This window comes from Pantherophis guttatus, chromosome 2, assembly GCF_059756535.1.
Source record: "Pantherophis guttatus breed Tessera chromosome 2, ASM5975653v1, whole genome shotgun sequence".
In the NCBI taxonomy this organism is placed as follows: Eukaryota; Metazoa; Chordata; class Lepidosauria; order Squamata; family Colubridae; genus Pantherophis; species Pantherophis guttatus.
The window spans coordinates 242724915-242739397 of NC_142064.1; the positions used below are offsets into that span (position 1 = coordinate 242724915).

At 40.4% G+C, this 14483-nt stretch overlaps 1 protein-coding gene across 3 annotated transcripts in view; it reads left to right on the forward strand.

The window, feature by feature from the left end:
- The window catches only part of ADAMTS9 (ADAM metallopeptidase with thrombospondin type 1 motif 9), a 166358-nt gene that overhangs the window by 74071 nt on the left and 77804 nt on the right, over window positions 1–14483 (forward strand). For all 3 annotated transcript variants that reach the window (XR_004595225.3, XM_034440640.3, XM_034440641.3), the window contains exons 20-23: window positions 7550–7760; window positions 9485–9649; window positions 10623–10787; window positions 13769–13888. Coding sequence is in view for 2 of the 3 variants with exons in the window: in XM_034440640.3 (XP_034296531.2) it covers window positions 7550–7760; window positions 9485–9649; window positions 10623–10787; window positions 13769–13888 (661 nt within the window). In the remaining variant the exon portion in view is untranslated. The remainder of the gene's footprint in view (window positions 1–7549; window positions 7761–9484; window positions 9650–10622; window positions 10788–13768; window positions 13889–14483) is intronic.

The window sequence follows — 14483 nt, forward strand, 5'->3', positions numbered from 1 at the left end:
ATTTTATTTTTTATTTTATTATTCATATTTCTATGCCGCCCACTCTCCGAGGACTCTGGGCGGCTTACACCAAAGACAGTACACTAAATAGCATATTGCCCCCTAACAATCTGGGTCCTCATTTTACCCACCTCGGAAGGATGGAAGGCTGAATCAACCTTGAGCCTGGTGGGATTTGAACTGCTGATCTGCTAAACTAGCAGTCAGCTGAAGTAGCTGCAGTACTGCACTCTAAACCACTGCGCCACCTCGGCTCTTGTTTAACAACCATGTGTTTCACTTAACAATTCCAGTAATTTGCTTAGCAACTGCGACAAAGGTCATAAAATCAGTCAGGACTCACTGAATATCTGTCTTGCTTATCAATGGAAATTCTCATCCCAGGTGTGGTTGTATGTAAAGGACCATCTGTACATCGAAGTGTAGAATGTTGTTCTTCCCTTTTGGGTTCAATCAATCAGAATAGAGCTGGAAGGGACCTTGGAGGTCTTCTAGTCCAACCGCCTGGTCAAGCAGGAGATCCTATACCATTTCAGACAGGTGGCTGTCCAATCTTTTCTTAAAAACCTCCAGTGATAAAGCACCTACAACTTCTGAAGGCAAGATTGTCCTTACTGTTATGAAGTTTCTCCTTAATTCCAAGTTGCTTCTCTCCTTGAGTAATTTCCATCCATTGTTTCTTCTTTTGCCTTCTGGTGCTGGTTGCAGTAAATCCACAATTTTGCAGCCACTGAGTGTTAACAGCATAGCTGTTTGTTCTATATAACTTCCATTTCCTGTGAAGTCAGCCTAGACTTAAAGGAAAGTGCATTGCTGTGTAATTTCATAGATGTTAATATTTTATTAGTGATAAGAACCTTTGGGGCACTAAAAGCATCCAAAGCAAAATTCAGTTTTCAAAGAAAGAATCATTGTGGCATTGTGTTAAGTGGCAAAAAAACAACAACCCCAAATTAAACAACAACAACAATTAATTACAGCACAAATCAGTAGTTTAGTTAGTTACAAACTTTCCATTTTCCAATGGCCCTACGTGTGGGGGCAATAAGCTGACTTTGTATAAAATATACAAAAGTATGAAGGCTATTGCTTAATGCATTGTAAGCCGCCCTGAGTCTCCGGAGAAGGGCGGCATATAAAAATAAATAAATAAATAAATAAATAAATAAATAAATAAATAAATAAATAACAGGGGCAGGGCAGGGAAGACTGGGCTTTCTTTCTCTCTCTCTCTCTCTCTCTCTCTCTCTCTCTCTCTCTCTCTCTCTCTCTCTCTCTTTCTTTCTTTCTTTCTTTCTTTCTTGGTTCAATTTATATGCCGCCCTTCTCCGGAGACTCAGGGCGGCTTACAATGCATTAAGCAATAGCCTTCATAATTTTGTATATACCTGCTTAGTAAGGCTTTCCCCCCCCCCCCAAGCGGTGTTCTTTTTTATACAAAGTCAGCTTATTGCCCCCACAATCCGGGTCCTCATTTTATCTACCTCGAAAGGATGGAAGGCTGAGTCAACTTTGAGCCTGGTGAGATTTGAACTTGCAGTAATTGCAGGCAGCTGGTGTTACTTAACAGCACTTTAGTCTGCTGCGCAACCAAGGCTCTTCAAAAGAGCCTTCATTGCACCAAAGAAGATCATACTTTTCTCTGAGATTACAATAAATTTAGTAAGGTTGTATGATTGCTTTCGCAAATGCTCTGCCACTTCTGATCACAAAAAATATATAGTTGTAGGTACTATAATTCCATTAAACTTCTGGTTTGCCCATGTCATGGCTTGCTTTTTTGTACTCAAGGTATTCACTTATTGTATTGTGATGCTATTAGAGATGAAGCTAACTCATACAGGTTGAAAAGGGAATGGGAGCATGCTGGCTGGGGAATTCTGGGAGTTGAAGTCAAGCCATCTTAAAGTTACCAAAGTTGAGAAACACTGTTCTAGGTTCAAAGGTGGCATATTACTGTATACCAGTAGCACTGGAGTGGGGATGCAACAGTGAAGATGAAGGTGGCATTTTTGCCTTACTTGTGAACATGTAGGAAGCACTTGCTATTTCCAGATTAGTTGATTTGATTAGGACGTCAGTGATTTTAGCTTTTGTGTTTACCTTCTGTATACATGTGGGGTCTACTTACCTTTACTACCAGTTCACAATGGGATCGCATATAATGGGAAGCTTCTGCACATGCAGATCGCCTATGACGACATCCGGAGTGGTGGGCTGAGCCTCACGCCGGTTTTAGCGAACCGGTTCGAACCGGGCGCAACCCACCACTGATCTGTTCTCTTTCTGTAGTGTACTGTAGTGTGGAAAGGTTTAACCATTCCCTTGCTCCCCCTGCCCTATCATGGTCTAGATTCCTACTCCCCTGATGGTAATGCCAAGAAGGTAACAGTGATCTTGTGAATGCTCATTCATTCTTTGGGAAGCCTCCTGCTGTTCCTTCTCAGTAACTCTGCAGATGGTTGTTTCTCCCGTTTCTACAATCATTAGTTTATATCCCCATCTAACAGCAAACTGCACAGAAGAAAAAGGAGGTGAGCCTCTCTCAAACAATGCGTGTCCTTTCCCCAAAGGAGCACCTGAGGCCCACATGTGCCCCCACAAGCTGTGGATGAGCCTCCATTGACAATCTGGATTTGCCTCAGTCATGTAATAGGGAGGGGATTAGGTGGCTTTTGTTTTTAAAATGAAAGGGATCTGGAATGTGGGTGTTTAAACACTTCCTTTCATCCACAGTTTTCTATTATTTCATGCTTCTCCCCCCCCCCTCAGAAAAAAGAAGTATTTGGGGCTGTTCAGTGATTAATGAAAATAACAGGGGTGTGAGGGGGGGGGACCATTTTTTTCCCTTCCCTAATCAAAGTGTATAGTCCTGAAAAGCAGCCAAGATATTTTTCACATGTAACAGGAAATCCCAGAAGTGCATTTCCCTTTCTTTGATAGTCAAAATCCATTAAATGACTAACCATTTTCTGCCTTTTTTATGATACTTAGACCTTCCCGCTGAGACTGTGCCTGACTCTAATGATAGGTTGGACATGATTTCTATTCTCCCTGCGCACACATTTTTAAATTGCATTAATAGGCACCTCGCTCACTCATAGGCAAAACAATTGCCATCAAACAATTGGAACCTTTAAGGATACTATTCTTCCTCATCTCATATTAGAGAGTGCACAGAGTTCATAATCCCAAAGAATGCAGATTGAATGGGAGAACTGAATGCCAATTATTACTTATATTATTTCCTGCCTTCTTTGCTAGTTTCCCCTCAGGCATGTTTAATTATTTATTTATGAAATTTATATACCGCCCATCTCACTGTCGTGCAACTCTGGGCAGCTTACAATATCCTAAAACCAGAGATAGAAACATTAAAATGTTAAATATTAAAATAAACAGAGATTAAACAGGTTAAAAATTAAAATACACTGGGGTGAAGGTGGGAATCTTCTTCCTAGTCCACTAACCACCTCCAGTGTGAAACATCCCAGCAGATCTAGAGATTGAGGCTCCTTTGGAAGGCCTTGAGGATGGGGGTGGATCTCACCTCAAGGGGCACAATCTTACAGAGGATGGGAGCCATGGCAAAAAAAAAAAAAAAAAAGGCATTTCTCCGGGACCCTACCAGCCAGAATTCCTTTACCGATGGGGTTCTCAACATCCCTTCTGCCAGGCCCAGAGCCAATGTTGGGCAAGTGATCAGCCTGTTATCTGGGCTTCTTAGTGATGGCATCAACAGTTATGAAATTTTGGCAGCAGTCAGACCTCATTAGATTACAGATGAACGGAGTTGGAAGGGGGCTTGTAGGTCATCTAGTCCAACCCCACCCCACCCCAGCAGACCCTATACCATTTTTGACAGATGGTAGTCCAGTCTCTTCTTGAAAGCTTCCAGTGATGAAGCTCCCACAACTTCTGAAGGCAAGCTGTTCCATTGGTTGATTGCTCTCACTGTCAGAAAATTTCTCCTTATTTCCAGGTTGAACCTCTCCTTGTTTCCATCCATTATTCCTTGTCTGGCCTTCAGGTGCTTTGGAGAATAGCTTGACCCCCCTCCTCTCTATGGCAGCCCCTCAAATATTGGAACACTGCTATCATGTCTACCCTGGTCCATCTCTTCACTAGACTAGCTATGCCCAGTTCCTGCAACCATTCATCATACGTTTTAGCCTCCAGTGCCCTAATCATCTTGGTTACTTTTCTCTGTACTCTTTCTAGAGTCTCAACATATTTTTATGGTGTGGTGATCAAAACTGGAAGCAGTACTCTAGGTGTGGTCTTACTAAGGCTTTATAGAGTGGTATTAGTACCTCATTTGATCTTGAATTTATCACTCTGTTAATGCAATTTAGGATTACATTGGCTTTTTTGGCTGCCACTGCACACTGTTGGTTCATATTTAATTGGTTGTCCACTAAGACTCCAAGATCCCTCTCATACTTACTGCTAATAAGCCTGGTTTCACCCAGTTTATATGAGTACCAGTGTTCAAGTCTGTCAAGATCCCTCTAGATCTTGAGCCTATCATCTAGGGTGTTGGCTATTCCTGCCAGCTTAGTACCATCCTCAAATCTGGTAAATTCCCCTTCTATTCCCTCATCTAAGTCATTTACGAAGATATTGAAGAGTATTGGGCCTAAGACAGAACCTTGTGGTACCCCACTGCTTACTTCCCTCCATGTAGATGTAGTACCATTAAGGTCTACTCGTTGAGTACGGTTTGTCAGCCAATTATAAATCCATGATGGTGATACTATCTATCCCACTTCTGCTCATTTTCATTTATTTATTTTTTTAGCCTTTGAACTTATGGGATTTATACTGCAGCCAATTTCTAGTTGGTCATTTTTTAATTATCTATCTTGTTATTATTATCTTGTAATTTTTTCTGAGCGTTTAGAATATTTCTGTTGTGGGTGGTACAGATTGTAAATAAAAATAACCCATTTTAAATTTAGCTCCATAGAAAAATTAATTGGTAGCAGAAAGTTGTCTCTTAGGTAGTCTCTTACTGTTAAAACAATAGAACAACGTTTCCGAAAATTGTAGCTGAAGAAATATACTGAAGGTTGCCAGATGCCTTTTCTTTGAAAGGATAATATGAGTTCTGTATTTTAGTTTTTCTCCCATTCTCTCTCCCCAAAAAGATCACAGCTCGATAGATCATGGAAGAAAGTTTTTGTTTCAGAACACTAAGCTCCATAAAATAAACATCCATAGTGTCTTTCTCCCTCTCTATTCCCAATACTATTTTTAAAAAGAGGATGGGTGGGGAATCTGCATTCATTTGGCAACCACAACTCCAACTACAAAATTGTCCAATTTATCCAGGACAGATCCTTTCTTTTAAAAGCATTTGAAATTGGTAAATCATAAGGGCTTTTTGTCTTTAGTTTTCCTTTGGGGATGATCTCGGGAGTGTTCAAATATGTTGCTTTTCTAAGTACATGTGAAACAGATCCTTTCTTTCTGCCTGCCTTCTCAAAAGAGAAGACTGTAAAAATTGGGGTCCATAGAGAAAAAAGTTAGTACACTCAAAGTCTGCCAGACAGTAACAGTACAACAGTAGTTGACCATATGGGTGCTTTAGCAGTAGACGTTGCTTCTAGTAATAAGTGGTGGTGGCCGGATTGTTGTCATATTTTTCCCCCTAGGTTTTAACAACAAAGTAAGAGCAGCTATAATGAGCCTCTCTCAAGCCAAGCAATTTTTAATTCAGCTGGTTCTCATCAAGAGTTTGCTCGGCTGCAAAGCTGTCAGGCTGGGTTGCATTTCCAGCTTCATCTAGCTATACTGCCCTTCTCAAATATTGCACATTGTCACTTCTTGCATTGTTTCTGGTACTCCAGGGAGCATCAAATGAAAGGCGGAGGAGCCCACAGTTGCTAAACAACCAGAGAAAGAAACTTAGGATGGATTGGCCCTAATTGATCAGGCTGCTAAATGTGACAGCAAGAAATTTGTACTTTCAGACTTACAAGATTCTGTTAATGCGGCCTTACAATAAAGTAGAATTACCGTATTTTTTGGAGTATAAGATGCACCTTAGTTTTTGGGGAGGAAAATAAGAAAAAAGCTGATTGGCAGGTGGCTCGGCCTCCCGGAATACCCTCAATCAGCTGTTCCCAGACGTGAATTTTAGCAACAGGTTCCTTGGTTGTGAGCTCTGTGCCTAGCTTTTTTTTTTTTTTTTTGCTTTTTTTTCTGCCACTGAAACTTCTGAAACTCCGTTTCAGAAAAAACTTTTTTTCGTGCCTCTGAAAGCCTCCGAAACAGCTTCAGAAAAAAAGCCTCTGAAGCTCTGTTTGGGGACTTCTTTTCTGAAGCTTCGTTTCTGATGCTTTTTTCAGCCTCTGAAACCTCAGTTTGAGAAGCTGGGTGGGGCTACATTCGGAGTATAAGACGCACCCAGATTTTCACCCTCTTTTTTGGGGGAAAAAGGTGCGTTTTATACTCTGAAAAATACGGTAAGTCACCTAGTCATGTTTCCTGTCTGATTTATCCGGGGGGGGGCTGAAGGGGGCCAGTCAATAAGCGTGGGCATTTTAACATTTATGCAAATTATACCGTCTACACAGTGGTAGAATCCTACCAGTTTAACAACCAGTTTGGTGATTGCGCGCTTTGCTTCACTTTCCATCAAAGCGCCTTGCATTTCCTCTGTCTCTTGTAACTTACATTACATTATACATTTATTGTGTTAGCGGCATGTTAGCCCAAAAGTTCTGATAGTTGTATGGGAGACAATTAAGATGGCTCCTCCCTAGCAGTTCTCAGAGTACATGTTTAATGATGCAAGTTGTCTGGTTTAGTTTGGCAAGTTTGCTGTCTAAAGGTCAGGGGGGTCAAACTTGTGTTGTCACGGCGTCATCATGTGACATATTGCAACTTTTTTCCCCTTCACTAAACTGGGCATGGGCATGGCCAGCACATGACACATCCAGCCCGGGGGCTGCGAGTTTGACACCAGAATTTGACACCCCTCCTATAGGTGAAGAACAATAAAGGAAATTGCTTAGAAAAGCCTGAATGTGTCTTTCTTGATTTTTGGAGCCTGGCTGATGATTTGAGGCTTTCATATAACATTTTTAGTAAATCAGAGAAGGTGCAAACTAGATTACTAAACTCAGTCACACCTGTGCCATTTGCAGCATTTCTTGAAAACACTAAGGGTAGTTCTAGGCACATTTTGGCTGGCGTGCCACTAACACAAATATAGCCCAATTTTACCTCATACTCATCTATGCAAACTGGGATCCCTCATCTGTCAACTATCTTACAACCCCCCTCCCCCATATTGTTGCCTATACCTTAATCACTTGGAAGTACATGCAGTGTGCTTAAATTCAGATTCACACAAATAATCTGAATTCAATATAAAGTGGCTTCGGATAAAATGAAAAAAATGAAGCATGCTTACAATTATGCTACATATTTCCCCTGCTTCTGTTTTTGCTTTTTGTCCCAGGCACATTTTTGACCATCTAAAGAGCTTTCTCTTGCAATGATTGCCTTTGCTAATACATGCTCTCGATTGTATATATAGGTGGCATATTGTGAGAAAGAGTGAATGCTCTGTGCAGTGTGGAATGGGCTATAAAACTCTGGAAATTTCCTGTGCCAAGTACAGCAAGCTTGAAGGCAAAATTGAAAAGTATGATGACCGATACTGTAGTGGCATATCCAAACCGAACTCTAGGGAAAAGTGTTCAGGAGACTGCAACACTGGAGGATGGCGCTACTCGGCCTGGACTGAAGTAAGTTGGTCCTTTATGGGAAAAAAGCAGCAGGGGTGGGAGAGAAGAATGATATGAAAGAAAGTCAAAATGATTAGAACTGTGTGTGGTATAAACATCTTACATTTTACATTAAGTAATCTATATGCTGCATAACCAATCTCTCAATTCAGTAACCATTATAAATCGATCCCATTTTTTTAAAAAATGGGAAAAGTATTAGATGGGGAGAGGTTGCTTTAATATGCAAAAAAATAAAAAAGGGAAATTTTAAAAATGGAACAAAAGCATTTATATTACCTTGTTTCTCCAAAAAGACGACCCACCTTGAAAAGAAGCCCTATCACGTTTTTGAGCACATGCAATCAAATTAAGCCACACCTACAAAATTAAGACCCTGCCCAGCCCGGGCTGCAGGGGGTGGGGTGAGGCACACAGGTTAAAAATAAGGTAGGGGATGGGGGGATGGAGCTGCCCTACTTACCAGGCCTCGCACACCCTGACACCGGCCTCGCCTTCTTCTGCGGCCACTTGCGGCCACTCGCATGCATCTCCCTGGCCTCCGCTTCGCCTTCAGATGCCTACCAGCATCTGTTATCTGCAGCCGATAACAGAGCTCTGGATCGATCTGGAGCTCTGTTATTGGCTGCAGATGCCTTCCGGCAGGCATTTGAACACAAAACAGAGGCCAGGGCAATGTGTGTGAGTGGCGGCAAGTGGCCACAGAAGAAGTGGGCCAGCAGTGGGCCCTGCTGGGTGGGGCTGTCGGTGCTGCCGCCACGAGGTGAGTCAATAATTAGAACCCTCCAAAAAGAAGGCCTAGCTATTTTTTCGGAGGTCAAAAGTAAATAAGACCCAACCTTCTTTTTGGAGAAGCACAGTACATAAAAGAAATAGGATTCAATGTAATATTTAAACCAGAAGTCATTTAAGCCACTGAATTATGTTCCCTAACAACTGGAATATTTATTCTTTCACCTGTCTGATTGCTCATACTTTACTTTGTATTTTACATTATTTGTTTGTATCCTGTATCTGATCTTCATAGCCACCCAACTTGCACAAGCGAATCTCACCGATTTTCATAATTAAAACACAAAAACCTACCACACATAAACCACCAACATCTAAAGATAAACAATAACCCCAATAACACAATCAATGCTGTCTCATTACTTTAAGGATGCCTGAATCCTGACTGAAAGGGGGGCCACATAATCTGCTTTTTCCAGGGACCCCTGGAGCTGTAAGCCAATCTATCTCCCCTAAAAAGATTTGATCCTATCTTCTCATTTCAGATGGCAATTCTAACCCTAAAAGCCAGTTAGCTGACGAGATGCTTAGAAATGAAAGGCATCACCCAAACAGCTGCCATGGGACAACAGTTCTTTGCATGGGCTATCAGCCTGTGAAGACCATAGTGACTCAAGGATTTCCCTATTATTATTATTTTTAAGTAGCTGTTTTTACTACTACTGGGATGTGCTCAATGTATGTACTAGCGATTATTAGCCAGAGTAGATACAGCACAATTTCTCCAGTTTATAGACTGTCGAGAGAGTCAGGGTAGCAATAATTAGCATGTGCTTTATAAGGACATTACTGGTTGTTTTTGTAAAGAACTCTTTGATAAACACACACTTAAAACTCAATCATATGCCAACCTGGAATCTGGAGGAGTGGGCATTTTCAGGTGACCTTGTAGTAGTAGTCCCTAACTTTGACTTTGCTTTTATTCCCTGAAGTGCTCTAAGAGCTGTGGTGGTGGCACAAAGAGGCGTCGAGCAGTCTGCATGAATACATTCAATGATGTTTTGGAGGATAGTAAATGCAGCCAGCAGGAAAAAGTGACAGCACAGCGGTGCAACGAACTCCCGTGCCCACACTGGAAAACAGGAGATTGGTCAGAAGTAAGAATGTTATATTGCATTAATGCTGTAATTTTAATCACAGAGTGGTACGGTGGCCTAGAGGTGGAGCTCTTGCCTCACAATTAGGAGGCTGTGAGTTCGAGCTTAAGTAGAGGCAGATATTTGTCTCTCTGGGTACAACAAGAATATATCTGCTGCGACCTCCGCATTGGCGACAGGAAGGGCATCCGGCCAGTAAACACTCAGCTCCATTCACTTGCCCAGACTCCACCCCGATGCAAGGGATTATGGGGTCATTTTTAAAAAATGTAATTTTAATCACAGCGAAATTGCACTAAAATGGTTAGTCAGATCAGATGACCTTCTTCACATGTCCATTCCTTAATGCACAGTTAGGATTTACTTTGTTCATGTCTTCCTCTGTCATTAGCATGATGAATTAGACTAGCTACTGTAGGCCTCCTTTCAGTTTGAAAAGCGGGTCTCAGCATTCATTTAGCATCAGATAATAAAACAGATAAAAAGAAGATAGGTATGACACAGAGGTGGTATTAAGCAGGTTCTGACCAGTTCTGGAGAACTGGTAGCGGAAATTTTGAGTATTTCGGAGAACCAGTAAATACCACTTCTGACTGGCCTCGCCCCCATCTATTCTCTGCCTCCCAAGTCCCAGCTGATCGGGAGGAAATGCAGATTTTACAGTATCTTTCCCCTGCCATGCCCACCAAGCCACACCCACAGAACCGGTAGCAAAAAAATTTGAAACCCACCACTGATATGACAATGATTTAACTTTTGCTTTATGGATCCTGTGGGGCTGCGTAGAACTTACGTGGCCTGTAAGTTGCTAAAATTTACTTTGAACAATGTTTCATTAGAAGAGCTAATTTCAGCCTTGATGTGGCCAAGCTTGTTCCCTTCCTTAAACTCTTGTATCGCTTTATTAACCTTTTGAGAAGAGAAGGCATTGAATGAGTGAGGCCAGCTTAAAGTTGACATGTTCTTCTTTCAGTGTTTGGTAACCTGTGGAAAAGGGCACAAGCATCGGCAAATCTGGTGCCAGTTTGGAGAAGATCGGATCAATGACAGACTTTGCGATCTTGAGGCCAAACCAGATTCCATGCAAGATTGCCAGCAGCAAGAATGTGCAGCTTGGCAAGTAGGATTGTGGGGCCAGGTACCTGAAGCCATTTGTTCCTTCTTGTTAGTTTCTTTCCAAAATATGTCAATCATTCTGCAACAACAAAAAAATGTTTAGTTCTGCAACTAAAGGATACCAAGCAAGACACAAAGCAAAGTATTGAATTAATGATAACAACAACAATTATGATGATGGTGGTAATAATGATTAGGCAATCAATTGGGATATTAATAGCTAAAACAATAGGAAATGGAAAAAAAAAACATGTGCAAGTTGCCTGAATATATTTTTATTTATAAGCCACCTTTCCTGCAAGTGTTGTCTGTGACTCCTACCCTTTCTAGTTTTATTTTGATAATTTTCAGGTAAGAAAGGTAAGGCAACTTAAAAATCTTCTCAGCTTTAATGCAGCATTCTAATAATCAGATCATAATTGTACCCAATGTGTAACTGTCTTGCCAAGAGAAAGCCAGGTTCATGCTATTGCTGAAGTAGTGAGTCATCTCTTTAAACAATCATGGCTAACTTGGTCCTCACTGGAGTTAGAGCATGTTCTTGGTACAGTTCTTAACTGTAATCTACTTCCATGCCCTGATTTTTTTTAAAAAAAAAAGTAAAAAGGAATGTATACTGAGTCAGATTACAGGTTCCTGAGCCCAATTCTAAAGTCCAGACTGTTTATAACTATATTTTTTAGTTGCAGCAGTATAAAAATTACTGTATTTTTCAGAGTATAAGACGCACCTACCTTTTTTGGGGAAGAAAAGAAGAAGAAAAAAAATCTGCCTCTGCCTCCCAGCAATTTGCCTCGTTGCAGCAAACAGCCTGCTTTAGTTTCATTTTCATTTTCAGCACATCCTGATTAGCACAAGAAAAAAAAATCTGCCTCCCAGCAATTTTCCTCCTTGCAGCAAGCATTGGAGGCGCGGCAATAGGCAATGGCAATCCCTGCAGCCTGAAATAGCTGAAGGTCGGGAGGCTGATCCAAAGACAATTAACTGCTTGTGCTAATCAGGCTGTGCTGAAGCTGAAACGGGCTGTTTGCTGCTTGCTGCAATGAGGTAAATTGCTGGGAGGCAGATTTTTTTTTCTTGTGCTAATCAGGTTGTGCTGAAGCTGAAATGGGCTGCTTGCTACAAGGAGGTAAATTGCTGGGAGGCAGAGGCCAAAGAGTGAGGGCCAGCGGGTGGGCACGGCTACATTTGGTGTATAAGACGCACCCAAATTTTCACCCCTTTTGTGGGGGAGGGGAAGTGTGTCTTATACTCTGAAAAATACGGGTAAATGAATTAAAATGATCAGAGACGAGTACCGGAGAAAGCCTCTTGGTTTTGTTTTGTTTTCTGACAGTTCTCATTCAGTTTTAAATAAGACATTTTATTTTGAAAGAAATTTCTAAAGCAGAAAATTTCTTTGACATTCTCGTCAGCGGAATATGGTGTTTTCACGTCTTCATTAGTTGGTTTACAAGTTGCAAGGGTATACAATGAAAGATGGGATATTTATTATGGCATTTCCAGAAGTTACAGTCTCCTTTACTTTCTACAATTCGGTTGAATCCCTTGAGAGAGTAAAGTAAGGGAATTCATTTTACCATGTGTGTGTTTTTTTTTAGTAACTTTGGTATGTCCTTGCTAAATGGAAGTCTTACCCTTGAGAAATGATTGGAAAATTTCTTCTTCCCTGGAGAAAGTCAGAGAATTCTCCACCTCATTTCTCTACCTTCACATTTGGTGAAGAAATGTGACAAGCTATCTGTGTCAAGCTCCACATCAGATAGAAGTCCTTTTAAAACCCTGACACTTAACTAGGCTGTAATCTGGAAAATGGATTGAACCTGCAAAGAATATAGTGTGTGGTCTTCAAGGCAGATAACCCAATGAAAATAAGTATGGGAGTGGGAGGATATTCTAATCCATAAATCACTGCACACATTTATTTGAAGAAAATAAATGAGGAATTTGGGATTCTAGTGAAAGGAATATATTTTAACTATTCAATGTAATTGGAAGCAGAAGGAATTGAAACCGTAGAAAGAACTTTTGTTTATTGTAAGTTTCTCTCCATTTGGGGAGGTGGGATGGCATCTTTGGGTCAGTTTTGACCCCTGCAATTTTGGCAAGATTTCAAAAGTGAAATCTTGCAGTTGTCTTCTTCCGAGGGCTGACAAAAAGAGAGAGAGGGAGACAGAGAGACTGATCCAAAGTCATCTAGCTGGCTTTGAGTCTCAGGCAGGACTAGAATTCGCGTCTTCTAGTTTCTAACTTGGTGCCTTAATCACTACACCAAACTGGCTCTTCCCTGCATTGGGCAAGACAAATTGTACATTTGAGGAATTTAATTTCTGAAATCATCCGTGTATATTGTGGTAAAGGTCTTATTTGATATTCTGTTCTGTTCTGTTCTGTTCTGTTCTATTCTATTCTATTCTATGCTATTCTATTCTTTGATATTCTTTGATATTCTATTCTATTCTTCTATTCTGTTCTGTTCTGTTCTGTTCTGTTCTCTATTCTATTCTATTCTATTCTATTCTAGTCTATTCCATTCCATTCCATTCCATTCTATTATTTGATATTCTATTCTATTCTATTCTATTCTATTCTATTCTATTCTATTCTATTCTATTCTATTCTATTCTATTCTATAATATTGCTTCCAGATAGAGATTTCCTAGCACTATTAATCCAAAAGCATTGTGCAGCTGTTCGCTGTTTCACAATTTATTTTTTTTTAAAAATGTTAAACAAGGAAGAAATAGAAAAATACAGAAGGCTTCTATCTAGACTCCCCCTTCCCTTTAAAGTTTTGTGAACCAGGTAAGGCTTTAGTACAATTAGAAGGTTATAGGAAAGCCTCACTCACCTAGGAGAGTTGGGCTTTCTGTACTCTTACCAAGGCTATACTTGCTTGGACATCAATGTGTTAAGCTAATGTGAATCAGTAAGTGTTTATTTGCAGAATTGATATATTCAGACCTTTTTTAAAAAATATGTGGATATTTTTCCCCCCTCTAGTGCACAGTAACCTGTGGGCAAGGCTATCAGATGAGGGCAGTGAAATGTGTTGTTGGTGCCTACATCTCTGTAGTAGATGATAATGAATGCAATGCTGCAACCAAGCCAACAGATACACAGGTAGGTGTGGTGTGGTGATAGAGTAGACATGTAGTAATTTCAGGGTTTTTTTTTAACATTTCAAAAGTGGAGCCCAATGTACAAAGATTGAAATACCATTGAAATACCATTGAAAATTTGTATTTAATTTATTAATTAATTTAGAAATGACCCATCTCACACTGAATGGAGGGGCATGCAACCATCTTGGATGAAATGGTATTTTCTTGCAAAGTGGTAGAAACCCATGAGGCGCAATGAGCACTTATGGAAGAATTCAGCCAAGTGCAATTTTTCTAACCATTTTATAACATTTAAAGATTTCTGCTTGTAGAGTGACTCTTAAAATGTAAGAAGGCATTAACAATGTAATGGACCAGTCCATATTAAATAGGACAATCCAAGAAAACTGAGGATGCTTGCAGTTTTAAATCATATTTTTAGCTCCCTCTTCTATTTCATTTTCTCGTGATTTTGTTTTATTTGAAGTAGGTACAGTATCTTATCCAATTGGTAAATCTGTGCCTGTTCAAAAGGGCCATTTAGAGTTTTCTTTCTTCATGCTCTCCTTGTTTGCCAGTAACTAATTTAATTCCTAATTCCGTCTCATCATTTG